Genomic DNA, 22,456 nt, shown 5'->3' with positions numbered 1-22,456 from the left:
GAACAGAAAAGGAGAAAAGATTCTAATCTCAAGAGCAGTGTGGTTTTCGCTGCAAACTGAGCGTTGGGATGGGAAGATTCTGGACTAGAACATTTTCAAACAATTCCTCTGAAACCCAGTGTATGTTACGAGGTCCTTCCCTTCCAGGCTTCCTATTGGTGATGAGAACTAGTCCAAGACCCTGGAGGTGTTGGCAATTTCCTGCCACAGTACTGGTTCTTGGCAGTTCCACCAGCACTCACTTATGCCGGCTCTCTCCCCTGAGTCTAATTGCAGGACTTCCTGAAAGAATGGATTCCTTCTAGAAAAGCCTTGTCCATCTATCTTTGGCAATTTGGAGAGCATAGCCATGCTAGCGGCCTTAGCAGAGCCTGAGCAAAGTCGAGCCTTCTTATTCTTAAACGTGGTATCCACAAACTAAATCGACATCACCAAATACAGGTGTTATAAAGCTTTTTGAAATTAAAAGGCCAGCGGTAAAGCTAATGATAACAGTGATCGTGCGACTTAATAAAAAGGTTTATTTCAGAGTTAAAAGGGAGCTTCAGGAGGCTAGCCGTCTAATTACAGTATGCCTGTCTGTTTAAACATTGGTACTTACGTAGATGCACAGGGTCTGGGCAGCCCCAGCCTTGGAAGCAAAGGCTTTCCGTGTGATCTCAGAACAGCCATGGTAGAGAGTCCACATCCTGGGGACCCCTCTGAAGTCTCTGAAGGCCTTCGGAGCATTATGTGATGTTCAGGAGCCCTCTGCATCCTGGGAACTTCTGGTAGAGCCCGGTTGCTGTGGGAACTAAGAAGCAAGGAGACAGAATAGTGCAAAACCAGGGGTTTATTGAGATGGGGGCAGCTAAAAAGACTGCACGGTTTGGTTCGGAGGGTTGCTTCCTGGACAAGTTTCTGCCCGTAGATGGCTGGTGAAGCTAAAACATATCTCATCTTTTACATCTCAAATCACCTGTGCCTTTTGCTGCTCTAGTAGGCACAAATGAATTTCCTTCTTAGACTCTATCTCTGGCTCAGAGGTTACCTGTGGGTGGTGACGCAACGCAGGGGAAGACCACCTTCTCCAAGGTGCTCCCTTGCAGTTGGCTGGTTTTGTCCAAAGCCTCTCACTGGGATGAGAAAGGGAACAGAGGGTAGGACGAGGGTCATCGAAGGCTACTTCTGAGGCCATCATTCCTCCGAGTCTGCAAGAGAGGCGGTGGAGGCCAGAGGGTGTGTGCCTCGGCGTGTCACCTGGGCGGGTCCTGGGTTGCAGGGAGCCCCGCCTCCGCTCACTCGCGGTTGACAGCTCAGCTGGTGCGGATCAGCTCGTGCCAGCCAGTCGCGTCTCAGGCTGGGAGCGAGTGTGCCCGGGGCCTGGGCTCGGCCTCAGCAGCAGCGTTCAGCCACCTCCCGAGAACAGTCCCTGCCTTGTGCCGGGCGCACCGTTAGCCGAGGGCGCGGCCGCGGCCGATCAGCTCTCTCTCTCCAAAAAGCAGAGAGCAGATCTCTGTCCTCCGCCGGCGCCAGCGCCAAGAGGAGCTGGGGAGGAGGAAGAGACTCAGGCTTTTTGCGCTGGAGACTCCTGGGCAAGGCTTGGTATCTTCCCGGGCTGTGGCCACCCCCGGGTGAGCGGCACCCCGAGAGCAAGGAGAGCGCCTGGAACATGGAGCAGACCTGGGCCAGGTAGGGAGCGGCTTCTCCATCGCCGCCTGTGGACTTGGGGTCCCTGCCCTGTTCCCTCCCACTGCCGCCCCTCACCATTAGAGGCCTCTGAAAGCTCCCTTTTCTGTCCGATCGCCTCCCTGGTTCCCAGGCCACCTCTCCCAGCCTCCAGCACGCGCTCTGCTCTCTGGCATGTCCCTAGATTGGTGACTCTCCTTTCCACCTACTCCTGACGTCAAAACCGCCCGGGGTTGCCTGGAAGTTTTTCTGCAGCCCTGAGTCCGCTTATCTTTTCCTGAATTGGAAGGGTTTTTCTTTAGAGACTGGAGAGACTCCAGTAGGCTTCCCCCAGGGCACCTTTAGTTTCCGGTACTTTTAACGTGTCGGGTTCGTTCTCACTCTGCCACGTTTTCTACCTCCATCCACCTCACCCTTCCCTAAGCCCCATGCCAGCAACCCAAGGAGGCCAGTACGCCTCATCTCTAGAGCCTCCGGGCTGAGCTCACTGTGGGCGAGGGAAGGAAAGGGGTCTGGGCACCTCCACTGCCCAGACCGAGGCCAGGGCGGGTCTGGGGTAGGTCAGTTTGCCGGGATGGTGGTGGAATACTGTTTTCTCCACATCCCATTATTCTCTAAATATTCTTCAAAATGAAGCTCCTACAAGTGATTGATAAGGATTAGAGACCCTGTTAGGTTTTTGTTTGTTTGTTCGCGAGAGTCTCTTGGTGTGTGAAGACTGTATTCCATATAGGTTTTTTGCTTGTTTGTTTTCGTTTTTCCAGACAGGATTTTTCTGTGTAACAGTCCTAGTTGTCTTGGGACTAGCTCTTGTAGACCAGGTTGGCCTCGAACTCTCGGAGATTCATCTGCCTTCTGCCTCCTGAGTGCTAGGATTAAAGGTGTGCACTACCACCACCCGGACCCAGAGAGGTTTTTTTATCACCAGACTTTAGCTTTGGGGATATTGGCATGGGGCCACAAGATTGTTCTGACTCCTGAGACAGTGAAAACTACAAACACAGAAAATGAATTGGGGTTCAACAGGAATCATGCAAAAAATGGGGTTTTCCAGTTGATTGTTAATTTCAACAGAGTGAAGTGTGTATGGTGAATTTTGAAGAAAGGACGAATTGCCCACAGGGTGCGTTGGTGGAGGAAGTGAACTTTCTCCATGTGGAAGGTCAATCATCCTTTATTGTCTCTTCTCCTAGAAAACTGTGCTCTGTTTGGGGCTTCATGGGATCTTAAAAAGAAGTGCAGACAACAGACAGGGTGGGGCTCAAAGCCCTGCTTTGAGGGTTGGCCAAGAGACCTGGGACTCTTAAGTCTGGAGAGAGGGCGGGTAGGCCAGCACTATTCAAAGATCTGACGAGCAGTTGGTGGTAGGGGATTAGAAGAGTTTAGAATCTCATAAAAGGAGGAACAACTGATGGATGGAGCAAGTTTCAAAGAGGCAAGGTATGGTTCCATGGCAGGAAACACCCTTGAGACATTGGGCTACCCAATCCGGGAAGATTACTGACCCTGGCTGTATTCAGGCAAAGGTCAGGAGTACCTGATGGGGAGGAGAGTGAGTGTATCAGGGACTGTTGTCTTCTGTCAGTGTTTCTCACGTCTTAAAAACAGTCACTTTGGAGCTAGGGAGACAACTCAATCAAAAAAGGAAGTACTGGTCTTGCAAGGATGAGGACCTGAGAATTTTCCTCAGGACCTACATTTAAAAAAAAAAAAAAGAAAGAAAAAAGGCAGCTACATATGTCCTTTGGAACGACATATAGACCAGTAAAAGACCTGCTCTCAGTGTGTGTGTGTGTGTGTGTGTGTGTGTGCGTGTGTGTGTGCAGCACCTGAAGAATGACACTCCAGACTGTCTTCTGACATACACATATATGTGCATTCACACACACACAATTATGCACACACACACACAAAGTAATTGTGTCAAGGTCTCACAACTCACCAACTGAATGTATGAATATGATGGGCTACAGATCAAGAACCATGCCTGCACTTATGAAATCTGTCTTACTTATGCCTCCTAGGTTATAGTTGCCCCAACTTTAGCACCATGGCTTAGTTTTATCTACGTTTTTGTTTGTTTGTTCATTTGTTTGTTTTGGTTTGTTTTGGTTTTGATTTTCTGAGACATAGTTTCTCTGTGTAACCCTGACTGCCCTGATACTTGCACTGTAGAGCCAGTTGGCCTTGAACTCACAGAGATCTTCGTGCCTCTGCCTCTGCTGGGATTAAAGGCTCGTGGTACCACTACACAGTTTAGTTTTACCTAGTTTTAAATTTCATGTAATTCGAGTTAGGCATGAACTTTCATGCAGCTTTTTTTTCCTACTTATTCTTATGCCTTTGGGCTTCTTTAACACTCCTGTGTACAGTTGTGATTGATCTATTCTTTCTTCTAAGATTCTATTGTGTGTTAACATGTCGGTTTACTTGGGGACTATCAAGTTTGGGGCTAGCAAGATAGTGACGTCATAAACATTTTGTACGTGCCATTTGAGAATGTGTGTGCATATTTTTACTACGTAAACAAGTAGAAGTAGGATCGTTGGGCAGCAGGAGCTGCATGTTCAGCTTTAGGAATACTACCAAATTGTTTTATAAGAGGTTTCAAAAGCGGTTTCTAAAAACAAGGTATCCAAAGGGGACACGGTGAAAAATGCTTCACCTCACTTGTCATCAAGACATCAGAAAATGCCAATTGCCGCCAAGGTGGATGGCCACACTATTAATGAGCCCAAACCCACAATATGAAATGCATTTGCAATGCAACCAAACACACTCGCAAAGCTCCATGTGACAATACCTAACGCTACCATGGTTTTATACTCAGATCTTTCCTATGGTATTTCTTTAGGAAAAAAAAATCAATGCTGATTGGGATTCATTTTATTTTATCAACTAATGGGTCACAGTCGTAAAGAAAAAAAAATCCTGGAGTTACAGATGATGGCTGGTGACTCAGATCCTTAACTCACAAGTCAGATCATCATGGAAAAAAAGAACCCCAAACAGCCACACTGTGCTAGACGCTAAGCGTAAATGAGTGAATGAAACCTCCTCTGCCTTTGAAGGCTTCCTATTCACAGAGTCTATAATTTTAGTTGTTTGTTTATTTATTTATTAAGGGTCTCACTATGTAATCCAGGCTGGCCTTGAACTCATGATATCCCTATCCTGCCTCCTCCCCCATTATCTGTAATTTTAAGAAAGTGAAATGAAGACGGAGTTATACATTGCCCACTGTTATAGTTTCAGCTCTCAACGTGATACAAACCTTGAGTAACCCGGGAAGAAGAACCTTCAACTCAGAAGTTAACTTCATCAGACTGGTCTGTGATCTTATCTGTGAGGCATTTTTAAATTGTTAGTTGATGTAGGAAGGCCCAATCCACTGTGGGCAGCACCATCCCTAGGTCCATGGACCCGGGCTTCATAGGAAAGCCAACGGAGCAAGTCAGCAGGAACAAACCAGAAGTGAGGCTTCTCCATTTTTGTTTTGCTTCTAGATCCTGCCCTGAGCTCCTGCTTTGGCTTCTCTCAACAGATGACTCTAACCTGTAAAGTAAAATAAGCCTGTGCTTCCCAAGTTGCTTTTGGCCATGATGTTTATCACAACAAAGAACCTAGAGCAGCCGCTGTGGGAATACATTGGAAAAGCACAACCTGAAGGATGCTGGGAAAGAAAGTTGGCTGCAATTGCTGACATTTATTAAGTTTTCCATGGGGGTTGATTCTTTGAACCTGTGATTTAGCCTAATCCTCAAAGCGGATATGGTAAAAAGCTGTCATATACATTTTTTTAAGACAAAGAAATCAAACTTAAGAGATAATGATGCCTTCATCTGGTGTAGCACAAACAACTCATGAAGAAATGAGAACTCAGACGCTCGAACTCCCTAATCCAAGTTTTTTTGTTAGTTTGTTTTGTTTGAGTTGTGCCTTGTAGGTGACTTGGTATCTGAGTTGGTTTTGAAACAGAGTACTTATGTTGGTTTTTTTTACACTAATGGATAGGCTTAAGACTGTGATTCTATCCCCAGATCTCATTCTAGGAAGTTCTGGAAAGTGCCCTTCCCCAGAGGGGCTGCACACAATCCCTGTGCTCTTTTGAAATGGCTTCACGAAGCCTAAACTGGCCTTGAATTTCTCCTCTTCTTAGTTTCCATCTCCCAAGCGCTGGGATTACTGGCAGTTGCCCCTCATGCCCAGCTTCCTCATGCTCTTATCTTGCTCATTCTACCCACAAAGGACCATGGTGTTGGGTATTTAAGTTCTCAGTTAGGCCCGCTCTGACAGCTGCACGTCGCCTGCCTCTCTGCAGCCCTGTGTGAGCATTCTTCCCTCCTGAGGCTTCTGGCCTGACTTTTGCCACTTTGCTAAGTCACCTGTGGAGAGCGTGGCTGGTATTCCAACAGCAAATTTCCATGAATATAGTGAATATATTGACCCTTCAAAAGGCTGGTTTGCCTCCAGTCCCACTGATGAGCCTCACAGTTAAGAGCTGTTGAAGGAATAGTTCAGAGATTTCGGAGAATTTGACTGGGAGGTTAAGCTTCCTCGTGCGCTGAACCTGATGGTGCAGACTGTTGTTCTGAGTATTTAGTGTCTTCTTACTTGGACTGGAAACTCACTATGACTTCAGCTTTAGAAACTGTGGGTTTTCCAGGGTCACGTTTGGATTCGTTTTCTGTTACCAAAAACAGTGGCTTATGACACCTAAAGTATGGAACGTTGGAAGTCAAAAGTCTGAAAACCGGTCTTTGAAACTAAACTCAAGATGCTGTTGAGTCTGTGTTCCTTCTGGAGCTCAAGGGGAGCACCCATTCCTTGCCCTTTCCAGCATTTGGAGACCCTCAGCATTCCTGGCCCAGAGCACTAATCCAGCAAGGACATCACTCCATCACATCCCCTGTCATTCCAACATCCCTGTGTCCTTAGACTACTTTGGTACCAGACAAACAGCCCAAGTTCATCTCTTTTCATAGTCATATCTTTGAAGTGCCTATGGCCATGTAAAGTGGCATGTTCACAAACGCCGGTGATTAGGAATGTGGACCTCCTGGGGTGTCATTGTTCAGTCTGCCACTCTGCTTAGTACTGGAAAAGTCATTACAAATTCTCTTCCCTTTTTGGGTGGAAATGTTCTTGTTTGTGGCATATGGGGATGCTGAGTAAGTAGGGCAAGTCATATGTGACTCTTATACATGTTGCCTTAACAAACAACTAAAAGAAAGACAGCCTGTCCCTATTTAAGAGCAGCCTTAGAGATGGAAGGCTAGAATCCAGGCAGTGGAGGCTCACACCTTTAATCCCAGCACTCAGGAGACAGAGGCAGTTGAACCCCTGTGAGTTCGAGGTCAGCCTCGTCTATGAGGTGAGTTCCAGGACAGCCAGGGCTGTTACACAGAGAAACCCTGTCTCACACACAACTAGAAGAAAAGATGGAAGGTTAAGAAAGAACAACATATTCGTCTCTTGTTTCTTTTACCCTGTAATTAGATCCAATAAAACACAAGCATTACATGTATCTGCCTTCCAAGGCTGTGAAAATCTGGAGAAGGAGAGTAACAGCCAAGAAAATCAATGGTCTGGTTTCAGGATTTGATTTTACTCCTTTGCCATATAGTTAAAGTGAAGCTTGAAGTAAGGCCAGATTCGCATCAATCGTAGTGTGCGGTACTGACCTGGTCACCCTGGCAGCCCTTGTCCACCCTTCGCTAACTCTCAGCCTGGTAGAATTCACGTGAAACACCAGAGAGTCCTGTTGACAAAGGAATAGTTAGAGCCAGAGATGGCATTTTGCCCCATTTTACAGATGTGGCTGCTGAGGGAGGGTATGTGAGTTTCTACTGTTCAAAATTAGCATGTCCTGCTTGTCTGGTGTTCTGCATGAAGCATTTTTGTATCAGGAAAATGCTTGCTTTCCCAACTCTATTACTGAGATATCTTTAGACAGTGGATCCTGTTGAATATTCATCAGTGTTAGCAATTAATTTTCTGCGTTTTGAGAAGGAAAATCTCTGCCTTGGCAACGGCACTACACTTGGCTGTGGCTTCGGGACTTTGTCTCAGTCACTGATTTTACTCTTTATTCCACAAACCGGATCAGTGTAGGGTACTCACCCCCCCCCCCTTTTTTCAGCTACTAAGGCTGGGTACAGAAGGCAGGGAAGGCTGCTTTTGCTCTGGAAGGGGGAGCTGGCTGCGTTTCATCACAGGATGAGACCTCTCATCCTGGTCTCTCTCTTTGCTATGACCCCGCTCACCATTCAGAAGATGTCTTAAGACACTGCCCACAAATCCGGCCACCTTATAAATAACACTCCTAGCTGGGCTCAGGACATCTCACATGTTGTCTCAGGCATAAATTCAAATAACATTTAAAGTTAGAATAAAAGTCCAAAATAAAAAGAGATGTCATGATGACCCAAGGTGACCCTACCCACTCCTATTTTAAACCTTTCAGATGTACGGGGCCCTGTGTTCCCTCTGTCTCGCAGAATCTTCCTGGTTCTCTCTGGTCAGCAAGACAAATAGGGTTTGATGTTTTTTCTGAGCCCTCATAACCAATCATTTTTGTTCATAGACTATTTATATGAATTTTACAATAATAACTGCAACTTGGATCTCCATAACACCGTAAGAGTCTACGGGACTTTCTGCTAACTTGTCTCATCGCCCTCCCGTCTTGGGCTTGCTACCCTCTGTGCTGTATTCTTCATGTGGAATAATATGTCATGTGGGATTATAATATGCTGCTTAATCATTTCCCATTCCCAGGCTTGCAGTGGTCCACCTTCAACTATTATAAATACCCAGCAACTGCCTGGATGCTGAAAACATCTTTTTTTATGTGATTTTTTTCTTCTTTATTTTTTGACAATTGGTGTTCAGAAGTGGAACAGCAAGACTAAACATTTCCTGGTTTTGAAAATACACTGGATGTTCCTGTGGATTGTATGTGCATATAGCAGAAGGATTTACTGCTGTTTAAATGTCTCTTCAAGACCCAAATCCCCATGTGGGAGGGGGCGGGAAGGGAGAGAAAGAGGATGAACTGGGATACATCAACACAAACTGTCGTATCTCTAGATACATCGATAGCAACATTCCTATTTTTTACCCTTCTTTGGGGGAAAATGCTTTGTCGTGGTTATTAATCTCTGGCATTATTGTGTGCTAAGACAGTAATAGACATAACTTATTGATATAAGGCAATAAAAGTAGATTTGGGTGGCAGCAAAATTCTGCATAGTATGTGTTAGGATGCCTACTGCAAGGAAAAAGAAAACATTACATTTGCTTCTGGACCTAGTGTGCCACCTTTTATATATTGCTTCTGGACTAAGTCAATGTATGCTTTGTAGCTGAAGGAAATGTACATTGTGTGCACTAAGTTACAATGTGTTAAATTTCAACTGTTAGCTTCAAAAGAGTCTTCTGTGCTTTCCTTGAGCATTTGCAGGTTATTAGCCTCCCAGGAATAACATTGCCAGCAGCCCTAGGGAGCTGGTTATATAGCGATTGCCGCTTCGTTTACCCTGTTCTAAAATTATTGTGTGTGGGCTTTAATATACCGGCTGCTCCCACCCACACACCTAGCCTTGCCTTTGCCTGGGTAACAGTTTATCCTGCTGTGGTTAGCTTTGCCACTGCCTCCTTTGGCAATTATTTTTAGAAGCAAGTTCTTGGTGTTTCCTATAGCACTTTTGCCTGTTCTGTGACACTTCTGTGGAGTTATTTTGTATTTTCCATGGAATTTGATTGGACAATGAACTAAGTCTTCAGTAGATCTTTAACTAGGAATTCTCCAGATTACATTCTCCAGAAGGCTTGAGGCATCTGCTGGGTATTTCTGTTTTATAAATGGGCACAGCAGGTTAGCAAAACCTGGCACCATTGTGTGTTCATTGAATGCCATGGTTTAAGAAGTGTGTGCCGTTTGTGCTACGAGATAGACTTCTTTAGTGCTGGGTGCCCAACAGTGAATGATGAGGACTCAAGCATGACCCCCAGGCATGTTCGTGCCTCCAAGTCCTCCCAACCCAGTTCTGAACTTGAATTTGCTTGAGTATCCTGCAAACACTGACCTCCCTCATGGGTCATCCTTAACCCATACGGTCTCTCCTTAAGAATCCCCCAAACAAAACAAAACAAAACAAAACAACAACAACAACAAAAAGAACAAGAAAGAAAGAGCGAAGGAAGGAAAATCTCAACCATGTATGACAGCCCCTCATTTTCCTGTCTCTCTGATTACTGAGTTTACCTCATTTTTTACTTAAGCTCCTGTTTTCCCATATCACCCAGGCTATCTGCTCTTTATTCTCCTCTTTGTGGCGCCTACTCTCAGAGCTAATTGTAAAAACCATTTTCTCAGTACTATTTTGGATTCTCTAGTACCTTAACAGGCCACAAGACTTGGTAAATTTTGGAATTCCTATGGAAGTCCATAGGCTTTATTGAAGCTCTTTATCAAGCCATATGGAGATAGCAGAGTCTAGATTTATTCTTTGTAATTTTAGATTAATCTAAAATTTCCTTTTAACATCCTCCTCTCCCTCTCCCACTTGCTTCCTCCATTTTTCCCACTTTCCTGGACTCTTTCTGTGAAACAACATCTCTTATAACATTTTTTTAAAAAAAAATCTTATTTTCTGTACATAGTGTTTTGCCCACATGTGTGTCTGTGCACCATATGTGTGCCTGGTGTCTGTGGAGGCCAGAGAGGGCATCAGATCCCCTGGAACTGGAGTTACAGACAGTCATGAGGGTGTTGGGAATTGAATCTGAGACTTCTGAAAGAACAGTAAGCATCCCTGATTGCTGAGCCACCTCTTTTCAACCTTTTATTTTAATATGTATTTAATATGAAAATACAAGCAAGGGTGAGAGATTTGGCTCAGAGGGTAGAGGAAGGTGTTAGCTACTCAGTCTGATGACCTAAGTTCTACTTTTGAACTCCTTGGTGGCAGGAGGGAGCCAACTCCTGCAGGTTGTCTGCAGGTCTCTACATGTGTTCCATCGTGTACACACACACATTGTGGGTGTACATATGTACGTACACACTCACGCATGCACAAAGATGCGTGTACATATACAAATGTAAAATTAAAAGCAACCAAGGTGGAGAATGGTGTAGGAGGTCCTTCTGTGTTTGTGTTGCTTTCATTGGTTGAATAAAGAAACTGCCTTGGCCTTTTGATAGGGTCAAGCACTTAGGCAGGCAGAGTAGACAGAACTGAATGCTGGGAGAAAGGAGGCAGGCAAGGAGAGCCTCCATGAAGTCGCCAGAGTCAGACATGCTGAATTTTTCCCAGTAAGCCACGACCTCGTGGTGACATACAGATTATTAGAAATGGGTTGAATCAAGATGTGAGAGTTAGCCAATAAGAGGCTAGAGCTTATGGTCCAAGCAGTAATTTAATTAATACAAGTTCCATGTGGTTATTTCAGGTGTAAGCTAGCCGGGCGGGAAGAACAAAAAGTCCCGCTCCTCATACAACAATCAACGTGGTTTCTCATTTATAGAATTCACAAAAGCAAAACTGAAGAGCAATTGAAAGTAAAAGCATAGAAATCTTTTTTAAGGGGTCTATATGTAGTGACATTTTAGAAATGACTTTTGCTTTTAATTAAAAAAATCCATAAGAAGCTTGTAGCTCTTTAAAAACCACTAAAAAACAGAGAAATTAAATAATGAAAGATTGTATGGATCAAAAATAAGAAAAAAGGGAACAAATCCCGAATCTCTGGACACTCAGTATAGCACTGTAGGCATATTGAGCCAATTGCCTCAGCATAGCCCAGGCCCTGGGAATATTAGTCACTGATGACAAAGGAGGACCACAGAATGCTCTGGCAAGACCCGAAGTAGAAGTCAAAAGGCAGGTTCTGGAAGTGCAGAGCCACCCTGCATCGTCCTGGTGATCCGGCCGAAGCCAAAGCCGGCGGGTTTTCATGCATCTTCCCAAAGATGCACAGATGTCTCCCCTGTCTCCTCGCTGATCCCAAGGAGCCAGAGGCGATTACTAGAGAGCTGAATGTCTGATGGCCTTATAAGGCAAGGTGAGGAAAATAATCACCAGAAAGGCCTTTGCCTTCTACAGTCCTAAATCATTTCCCTGAGCTGTAACAGGTGGCGGCATGGGGAAAAAAAAGCTTCCTTAAGGGAGAAAGGCTTAGTGAGATAGACAGGTGTGTGTGTGTGTGTGTGTGAGAGAGAGAGAGAGAGAGAGAGAGAGAGAGAGAGAGAGAGAGAGAGAGATTGTGTGTGAGAGAGAAAGACAGACAGAGAGGCAGAGAGACATTTGTTGCAGACAAGCAGTCGCGCTAGCTGTAAATGGTGCTTGCAGCTCATTGAAGTTGCTAGTGAGCACTTCAGAGACTGCCTGCTAGAGATGCATCTGGTCATGGGCACTTTCGTGGGCAGACTGTATGAGGTGAAGGCTGTAACTGCAGCCTGTGCTGGGGAGAAGTGGATGCTTCCGAGTCAGTGCAAGTCAGTCCAGGCTTAACATGTTGGGGCGTTCTCCATAACGTCCTGCGTGTTCTGAGGGGCTTTGCCAGTTCAGCATCCTCACTTGCAGAGGTTATAATGATGGGTCTGGGAATGAGAAAAATGATGACCTCACTGTGTTTATTTCATAACAGTCCTGTGCTCTGCCTCCGTGACTTCTACCCTATCTGCACTTAAATGTCCCTTCTTGTGATCCCGTCCACACCATGGGGTAGGATTATTTGGCAACATTTGAAGGCATAGACTTTCTTCTCTCTTGGCAAGTGGAAAGGGGACTTGAGATGTGGTCTCAGAAGATGTTCACAAATGATCTTTCCACTTTGATTAAGTCTGTTTCCATCATGTCTTATGCCCTTGCGCACAAGGACTGCAGGGGACAGGACCCAGTGCTGTCATCTAGGGGCTTGGGGAAGATGCTCTGGAGAAAACTGGTTAGAGACACTTTCAGGATAGGACTTGTTTAAGTCATTCTCAGCACTTTTCCGTCAGGACTTCCCATAGCATAGCATCTGTTAGACCAGCACTCCGGCATGCAAGTGGGAGCTGTCTTTCATGGAGAAATTGTTATCCCAAGAAACAAATTTATTTTGAGTCTCCATTGCATCTTCTTGGCACAGCAGGTAGCTCACCTTGCCTTTCTCTTGGTTTCTCAGGATTCATATCACTGGACTTAAGGCAGGCACAAAGGAAGCATTTATTCATGGATATAAATAGGGTGGTCTGTATGGACAGGAAAAAAGTCTGAAATGGTTAAAGAGATGGCTTAATGGTCTAGAGCACTTGCTTTACTTTTTTAAAAATATTTATTATGTATACAATGTTCTGTCTGTGTGTATGCCTGAAGGCCAGAAGAGGGCACCAGACCTCATTACAGATGGTTGTGAGCCACCATGTGGTTGCTGGGAATTGAACTCAGGACCTTTGGAAGAGCAGGCAATGCTCTTAACCTCTGAGCCATCTCTCCAGCCCCAGCACTTGCTTTTCTTGCAAACAAAACAAGTTCAGATTCCATTACCTATATTAATTGGCTCACAACCTGTTGTAGGGGTTTCTAGCCTGCCAGGCTCCCACAGTCATTAAGTCTCAAAGAATATCACACAGAAGTCTACATTAGTTATAAACTGATTGGCCCATTAGCTCAGGCTTCTTATTAACTCTTATAACTTATATTAGCCCATTATTCTTGTCTATGTAGCCACGTTGCTCAGTACCTTTTTCAGCGATGCAGTCACATCTTGCTTCTTCTGCGGCTGGGTCCCACTGCAGAAGGAACATCCTTCTTCCCAGAATTCTCCTGTTCTTATTGTCCCACCTCTATTTCCTATCTGGTTGTCCTGCCTATACTTCCTGCCTGGCTACTGGCCAAACAGCTTTTATTTAAAATATAATTGACAGAATACAGACCATTGTCCCACAACAACAACCACTTGTAATTCTAGATCCAGGGGATCTGATGCCCTCTTCTGGCCTCTTTGGATACGTACACTCATGTGCACAAACCCATGCACAGATACACATTATGGAAAATGAAATAAATCCATGTTTATGTTACATATTTTTTATAGGTCTGGAGTGATACCAATTCATTTTTCAAGTTCATGTTTCAGTGTGATGTTATACAGAGCATCTCACTTTCCAGGCCTCTTCCTCACCTGTAGAACCAGAGGAAGGCTGTCTGTTTTACAGGACATTATTGAATAGTGCCTGCAAAGCATAAGACATTCATTCTGTAAACTGGGAGGCAGCATGGATGATGGGTGTGATGGTTCGCCATAGTAATTATCATGGTCATTGAGCACCATTTCACTGTAAGAAAATGCATTGTTTTGAAAAGCTATGCAAAGTCAGTTTAAAAAGAAAAATCTTACCTGTATATGTCTGTATTGTCAAGGTGAGCCTATTTGTGAAGTCCTGTCATTTTTAAATTATCAGGACCCAAACATCACATGTGTTAAAAAAAATAAACCCAGGCTATAATTCTTTTTTTTTTTTTTTTTACTTCTAGCCATTTTGTATTTGACAGATTTAATGTAGATATAACAATATGAAAAACTGACCTTTAGGAAATTCCTTCTACTTGATCCAAACAGAATCTAGCAAGACATATCAACGGAGTCTCTGTTTTTAGATTTATTTATTTTATTTTATGTTTATAAATGCTTTGTCTGCATGAATGGTGCCCACGGTGGTTAGATGGGGTTTCAGACATCCTGGAAATGGAGTTATAGATAGTTGTGAGCTACCATGTGGATTCTGGGAACTGAACCTGGTTCCTCTGGAACCTGCTTTTAACTGCAGAGCCATCTCCCCTGCCCCTCAAAGGAGGTTTAAACCTTCTCATGAACAGTAGGGCAGAATGTATGAGGTCTAAATACTGTGGAGGCCTCGGTAAGCAGCAAACATCAGCAAATTTCCTGTCACACTACAAGACTCTGTCTAAAAATCCACCCTGAGCCTAATGCTGAGCTATTTCGTCTTTAATGTAAATCATTTAGACCATTAATTAGGAAGAACAGCGGAAGTCAAAACACATTTTCCAAGCCAGGTGTAGTGGTGCACACCTTTAAACCCAGCTCTTGGAAGGGAGAGGCAGGAGGATCTCTGTGAGTTTGAGACCGGCCTGGTTTATAGAATGAGTTCCAGGACAGCCAGAGCCACAAAGAGAGATCCTGTCTCAAAGTAAACCAACCTGCCCAACAAAACAAAACAAAATTCTAACCAAGAAAAAAAAACCCACATTTTCCATTTTTAAAGAATCTTTTTGTAAAATAGAAAAGAACACTTACTCGCTGTGGTGGTTTGAGTAAGAATGGCCCCCGTAGGCTCATAGATTTGTTTTCTTGGTCACCAATGAGTCGCACTATTAGGAAATGTGACCTTTCTTGGAGTAGGTGTGGCTTTATTGGAGGAAGTAAGTCACTGGGGGAGAGCATTGAGATTTTCAAATGCTCCAGACAGTCTCAGTGCCTCTCTCTTCCTATTGCACAGGGATCCGGAGGTAAAACCCTCAGTTACGTCTCCAGCACCATGTCTGCTTGCAGGCCACCATGCTTCAAGCCATGATAATATTGGGCTAAACCTCTGAACTGTAAGCCAGCCCCAATTCAATGTTTTCCTTTATAAGTGTTGTCATGGTTATAGTGTCTCCACAGCAATAGAACAGTGATTAAGACACTTGCGTGTTTTTTTTTAAATTCCCCCACTCCCAGCCTCCAACCTTTCTCTAAGCCATGTTTCCTAGTTTATATTTATAGGCATTTTTACAGTAGTACAAAAATCATGCTGATCCTTTCTTACTGACAGTATTACTAAATGATTTTTCAAAGTTTACATTGGATATTTGACACTATAAAAAAATACTTGAGATGTATCAACTTCCTAGCAAGAAAGGTTTAGTATGACTTACAGTTTCAGGAATGTTTTATAACTTTGACTGTGTTCTTTCTCCGGACAGCTATAAAGATTACAGATCTTTCTGAGCTGTTTTCTGTTCCCCAGTTCATGTTGTAAACCTTGGTAAGAGCAGCTAGCGGTACCCACACCACAGCAAGAAAGCAGCACTGCCTTGACATTTACACACCAAGTGAATGAAACTTTTAAACTCAGCTTCCTAGAGTCTCAGGGCATTGATAAAATGCAGGCATGTTGGTTGACAGACCATAATGAGGATATGCTCTAACCCCGAGAGTTTTTATTTCTGCCTGGAGCCTCCCCAGCCTGTACCTTACGGATTGCATTCCTAACGGCATTCTGATCTGAGCTCTCATGAGAATTGCTCCAAGGCTTCTGAGAGGCATCATCAGACATTACCACATCAACACCCCACGACATCAACACCCCACTCCCTGTACCAGTTTTCTGTGTTAGTCACTTTGCATTGTTGTAACAACGTATCTGACCTAAACAGCCTTTTAGAAAGGGATAATTTCAATCTGTGGTTATTTGGGGCTTGAGGCCTGTGGTGACTGCAAGAGAATGTGATAGAGAAAATTTGCTCACTCTATGGTGTTTATGCAGCAAGGAGAGAAATGGGGGTGAGGTCTTATGGTGCCCATCAATGGCACATGGGACAAGTACTCTCTTCCACCAGGCCCCACCTCCCAAAAGTGCCATATGCTGGTGACCAAGGCACAGTGACCTTTCTCAGGCCTTGGGGTTCCAAACCATAACAGCGCTCGAAGAGGTCAGTGAAGATCCTGTGTGAGGACAGACACCAAGGGCGTTCTGTCTGAGAGTGTGCGAGAGGGAAAGTTAACACACGGACGGGGATGAATCCTAGAGAAACATTTATGACTAGATGAGCCCACCGTTCTTCTTCCTGTCTTTAGACCTTCCTCACGGTGCTTTGCGTGTACTTATAGCCGTTCTTTAAGATCTAGATTCAGTCAAAGTTCTCGGCTTTCTATAAGGTTCTGAGACCTCCACCTCTTTGAAGACTATATTACTGCCTCACCTATGTTCTATAATTCCTTCACATACATTGTTCTCACAATTACCTCTTTGAACCATGTCTCTTCCACTCTGAATCTATTGTGGGATGACAAGATCCATAATTTCTTTTTTATTTCCAGTGCCTTGCATGAAAAGAACTTCCCCATAAATGTTTATAAAGTTGGAAACCCTAAAAAGCAGGACTGAGGAGGTGACTCCATTGGTGAAACACTTGCCATGCAACCACGAGGACCTTAGGTCAATCTCCAGGGCTCACGTAAAAGCCAGGTGTGGAGGCATGGCATGCACCTGTAAATCCAGCTGGACAGGCAAAGGCAGGAGGATTCCTGGGGCTTCCTAGCCAGACAGTATAGCTAAACTAACCAGCGAGCTCCAGTTTCACTGAGAGGCCCTGCCCCCAGCTCCTTCCCTCAAAAAAAGATGGGAGGAAGTAGAGGAAAATATCTGATGTTGAACTCTGTCCTCCACATGTATGCACACACGTGTGCACAAGCCATTCATACCTGAACATATACCCCGACACACATAGATTTCTATAGAAAGATAGCATAGTAATAGCAATCAAGTTCCGGGTTGCTGCTCTGCATTCTGCTCAAACATATTACTCTTCTGCTTCTGAAATTTGTTTATAGAAACGAACTGGAAATACAGAAAACCTAGCCTTGTTTCTTCAGCTGGGAGATGCTAAGCAAGGTGGTGGGGCCCAGGACAATACTCAAAACTGCCTCCAAGCCTATGGTCTGGGGAAGGAGCATGAGAATAATCACATTTGGGAGGGTTTTCCACTCATATAAGAAGAAAATGCAACCCTAGATTAATTATTCTAATTCATAAAACTGAAGAAGAAAACAATGGAGCCAGACTCACATAGCCATTCAAAGTAGTTTTGGAGACAATCTTGGTCCTAAGATTTAATTACCTCATATATTAAGGGACAAATTATTGAAGCTGATGGGTAACTGATACTGACTCCCTTCACTCTGAAAACTCAGTTGGTGGAATTTGAAGACGATGGTACCAAGAACGCAGTTTGCAAAATAGAGTCTCTCTGCCCTGTGGGAAATACCACAGCAGCTTCCACCGTGGTGTCAAAGCCTTGGCCTTGCTCCCCAGCATCATGAGAAATCAGACTACTGGGTCAATGCAGTGCTGGATCTTCAAAGAAGCTGTGTTCAAGCAAAGCATACTCTAGTGTCCTGGATGTTCCTTACGGTAAATGAAACTACCATTCCCGGAAATGACCGGGAAGAGCCATCAGTCAGCCCGACAGCATCAGAGTGACAGGGAAGCGGCAGATGGTTTTCAGAGAGTAGCAATTACATCACCTGGGAAAACTAGAGAAAAAGCCAGCGTGTAAGATATGAAGTATCAATGTGTGGCTTGAATTTAGTATCGTGCCGGTTACGTATCAGCTGACGCAGAGAGCATGGGTAGATGGCATGCAGAACTCAAGCAAGCAGTCAGCTTGTGAGTAAGCTGTGCTCGGAGACTCTTGGTTCTTCCATTCCAACAGAAGGTTGTCTTGACAAGAGTGCCGTGGAATCGTTTTGTTTCTAAAAGAATAATAATGCTAAAGATAAAGAGAAGGCGGGGGCTATTCCTCATTTACACCGCAAACTTCTTTTTGAAGTTTTGAAATTTCTTTTGAAAAGGTAAAGCATCATGAGGGAATGAGTATATACAGACTCTGTGTGGGAGAGCTGTTAGTGCCCTGGTGAACAGCGTACTAGTGTTCAGAGTCAGTTGTGGACTCATGTTTTATTTTGTTTTTTAAATCTAAATACAGTTCAATTTGAGAAACTAGGACAAGGGATACACATATTTTTTTCAGTCTTGGCTAAAGCAGAGGAATATACCAGAGTAACATTTGGCATCCTTGTGTGCGTGCGTCCATCCATGCGTGCGTGTATGCGTGTGTGTGTATATGTGTGTGTGTGTGTGTGTGTGTGTGTGTGTGTGTACAGGTTTGGACTCTGTCTACTCTCCCTCAATTCCCCTTGCACTGGGGTTTATCGGATGTCGTAAATGGCAGCTCTCTAGCACTCAGGGTTTCCCTACGGGTCCCTTCCTTCCCTGGGGAAGCATCAAGTTCCTTCCCAACCTTTTCGAGCAGTGGAGAGTGCCTCCTGCCTGGCATTAAGAGAGCGAACTTGAGCTGTTAACAGAGCTAAAGTGATTTTTAAAAACTCTCCTGAGAGATTACTAGTGTGCCTTTTAGCTCAGCCCTGTCTAATCTGACCTCTCCATCCATCCAGTTATCGATCCACAAGGCAGGCAGCAAGCTGAGCACGCATGTGTGGGTGGGGGAAGGTGAGGCACCCAGGAGGGTTGATACCTTGCTTTGTTACAACCCTCCCCTGCTCTGTAATCTGGACTCTGTTGAGCAAGAAAGATTGAGCAAGATCATGTCTGGAGAGAACCTGGGATCCCTGAAAAGCCCTCAGATGAGTTTTGTTGTTAGATTTTGTCTCTGTCAGTGTCCGGTCACCTGGACAAAATGTTCGCCAGAAATGACTTGAAGGAGGAAAGGTTTAGTTGGGTTTATTGATCTGAGGTTTTGTCCGTGGTCACTTACTCTACCAGGGACCTCTGGTGAAACAAAACATCACAGAATGAGGGCGTGAGAGGGGAAGGCTGCCTCGCTCTTGGTGTTCAGGAAGCAGGAAAGAGTGAAGGAGGGATGGGAACAAGATATATGCACAGTGACCTACTTCCTTCACCAAAGTCTCACCTCCTACAGTCTCTGTCACCTCTGGCCACCACCCACTGGAGTCTTTGTGGGGTGGGGGGAGGCATTCCAGATCTAAACCCTGACAATTGAATCTATAATTAATATAAGGACATAGAAACACATATTCTGCTTGGGTGAAAATTTGAGGAAAGAATAGCTCAGAGAGGTAAACATGCTACACAAGCAAGCTAGTGACTTTCCACACAAAATAATGGATTGTGTATTGAAGCCAAGCGATTTCTCATGTGTCTTAAAGCAGAAGTGAAACCCTGGTAGCTCTTTGTCTGTACCAGGGCAGCAGCTTCAGGAACCTGTGATAGACCAGGGAACAGGGTCAGGGATGTGGCAAGCTGGAAATGACTTGTCGGTCTTATTTAAAGCGGGGTGGGGGTGGGGGGATGGGGACTTATCCCCTGTGTGAAGAGGCAGGCACTTCTATTTTTCCAGGGAATGTGGAAGTGGGTCACCCGGGTGTGGATAGAATGAAACGGTGTCGGATGAGTAGCTTTGGCCTGAGGGTTGACTGTGTTTCTGAAGGCAGATGGGCAGCCACCTTTCTGGGCTGAGTACGCATGCTCAGAGAGCAGCATGGATAACTATAAATTTCCCCTTTCACACATTCAAGCCGTGGTTCTTCTGAATAGTTGTGACATCTTCTTTGAGCATCACTCGGACAGGAGGGAACCTAAAAGTGGTGCTTGCATCCATTTCTTCCACAGTGTGGCTCACTCACAGGGAGATTTTTTAAAATAAGGATGAAAGAAAGGCAGAGGGCTGGGGATCCGGAAGCTGGTGATCTACTTTTGGTTAGTAAAGAATTGTGTGCATTCCAAATGTGTCGTGTTCAACCCTTTTATGTCCATCTGGTTAACAGAGTGAAGATTTATGTGACTCCATCCCTGAGGCAAACATCAATTTCCAAACAAATGCCAGATTCCCCCCTCTGTCTCCCCGGGACAGTTGTCTGTTTTTTAAAAGGAGAGGCCCTGTAGCACATTGTCTGCTGAGTTCTTTTTGGCTGCCACTGTCTGGGGATACCCCAAAGCTTATAGGATAAATAAGTTCAATATCAAAGCATCTCTCTGCAGAGTAATTGCAGCCATCTCTATCCCTGCCATACTCGTGTGCCCACCCAGCCTGTCAGAGCAGTGCCAGCATCCATTTAAAACCATTAGCCACTCATCTTTCTGATTCATAAAAACCGCAGCAGCTTAACGCCTTTCAGTGTCTGTGCCCCCCACCCCCCATACCGTGCAACCCTCTCACCTCCCTCCCCCCACCCCCCCCCCCCACTCATCTTTCTGATTCATAAAAACCGCAGCAGCTTAACGCCTTTCAGTGTCTGTGCCCCCCACCCCCCATACCGTGCAACCCTCTCACCTCCCTCCCCCCACCCACCCTTTTCCATCCACCCCTCTCAGCCTCTGCTCAGCACACTGCCCTCCTTGCTGTTTGTCCTGCACTCTAGTTGCTCCCTCTGGAGGGCTTTGCCTTTGATGCTATCAGCTTAGAGGAGTCTTCTCACAGACCCCCAGAGCTACCCACTGCTCCATAGAGCAGTCTTGTCCACCAAAAGCTGCAGTCTTCTGCCTCTGCTTACCTCTAGCCCTTCTCTATACCCTCGTTCCCTGTGCCCTCACTGTCAGGTCCAAAGAAACCCTAGTACCCCTAAAGCGCCCCTTTCTTTCTCCTTTACCAAAGGAGCCAAGTTCTTACCACTGTCAGGAGGGACAAATGGCTGTCTGGGGGCCTGTTAGCACACCAGTGAAAATGCTGGCTCCAGGCTCTCTCAGCATCCTAAGTACATGGGACTATTTCAGCCCTTCACACCCCACCTCCTACCCTAAATACTACTCCAGCTCATGAGCTCCCCCAGTTCCTCCTTCCCTTAGATAGAACCCTACTATTTTGGCTAGGTGCTCTCTTGGTCCTCTACTTTCTTGGTCTTTCTCCCTCTCTCCCCTCCTTCCCTTTCTGCTGGCCATGTTTAGCCTATCACTTTTTTCTCTCCCTGTTCTAGACTCTTCCAGATGCATCTGGCTGTACTCTCCCTCATATCTACAATAAAAACACACCCCCAACCATCCTCAGAGTGGTCATAGCCTCAGTTTACAGCTCAGTCTTTATAGAACTTGTGCCCAAGTCCTCCTATACATTTTACTTGTTTTCTCTCGCGGTGAGTCCCATGACTACAGAGATACTGTTGCCTGTCTTGCTCACTGCTACATTTGGGAAGCTTCAAACAGTACCTGGGCTCTGCTCATGCTAGATATGAGCTCTGTTCTCAGGCTACATCCTGGTCCTCTGGATCATTATTATTATTATTACTGGTTATTATTATTATTACTGGTATAACAATGTTTAAAACCTTGCTGCGAGGGCTGTGCATGTGGTCCATTGGCCTAGCATGAGTGAGGCCCAGGTTCCTCTCAGAGGGAAAAGGGGGCTGACATACAAACATGCTCAGCTGGCAGGAGGCCCTGGGCCCAGCGCTCCATCTCCAGTGCCGCCTAAAGTCCCTCAAATCAAAAACTCAAACAAAACACAGCACCTAACACCATGTAGGTGTTGGGCAACTTGTTGATTGATCTCTGTGATCTTTGCCCTCTCTGTGTAAAGGACGTTAGTGTGTGTCTGTTCTTTGCAGATAAAATCCTGGCTCCTGGATCATGCCCTTATGAACATTTCCATGAATAGACTTCGCTTTTCAAAAATTTTTGTGTCGGTCTTTTTTCTGTATTTGAGGTAGGATCCTACATAGCCCAGGTTTGCCTTGAACTTACATTGCAGTTTCAAAGAGCCTTGTTCTTCTGACCCTCCGACTGCCGCCTTCTCAGGGCTATGATTACAGGCAGGAGCCACCACACTCCGCTCATGGGTGCTGGGAGCAAATCCATGGTTTGATACATGCTATAAAACTCAGCTGTGTTCCCAGCCCCCACTGTGTCAAGTCTACTTTCTAAAACGTTAAAGCTTTTTACTTCCTTCACTGTCTGTTTCCTGGTTAAACCCCTCACATCTTTCTTGAGCAACAGATGCCCCCTGTATGCCCTTGTTTAGTGTTCATCTCAATGACACATCTAAGA

General features: G+C 45.1%; 1 protein-coding gene and 1 long non-coding RNA gene across 4 annotated transcripts in view; one reads left to right on the top strand and one right to left on the bottom strand.

Moving 5' to 3' along the window:
- Positions 1-677: 677 nt before the first annotated feature.
- Positions 678-2,014, bottom strand: LOC126490079 (uncharacterized). The gene is made up of 3 exons (XR_007589102.1): positions 1,747-2,014; positions 1,031-1,115; positions 678-793 (listed from the first exon to the last, which is right to left on the bottom strand). It is a non-coding gene; the product is annotated as an uncharacterized lncRNA (long non-coding RNA).
- Positions 1,109-22,456, top strand: part of Pde4dip (phosphodiesterase 4D interacting protein) — a 182,630-nt gene continuing 161,282 nt past the window's right edge. For all 3 annotated transcript variants that reach the window (XM_050124746.1, XM_050124745.1, XM_050124752.1), the window contains exon 1: positions 1,109-1,671. In XM_050124746.1, the coding sequence (XP_049980703.1) occupies positions 1,652-1,671 (20 nt within the window). In that variant the 5' untranslated portion in view covers positions 1,109-1,651. The remainder of the gene's footprint in view (positions 1,672-22,456) is intronic.

Source organism: Alexandromys fortis, unplaced genomic scaffold, assembly GCF_014885135.2.
Source record: "Alexandromys fortis isolate MF-2015 unplaced genomic scaffold, M_Fortis_MF-2015_v1.1 scaffold_235, whole genome shotgun sequence".
Taxonomy (NCBI): Eukaryota; Metazoa; Chordata; class Mammalia; order Rodentia; family Cricetidae; genus Alexandromys; species Alexandromys fortis.
This window is presented reverse-complemented; position numbering and strand designations above follow the sequence as displayed.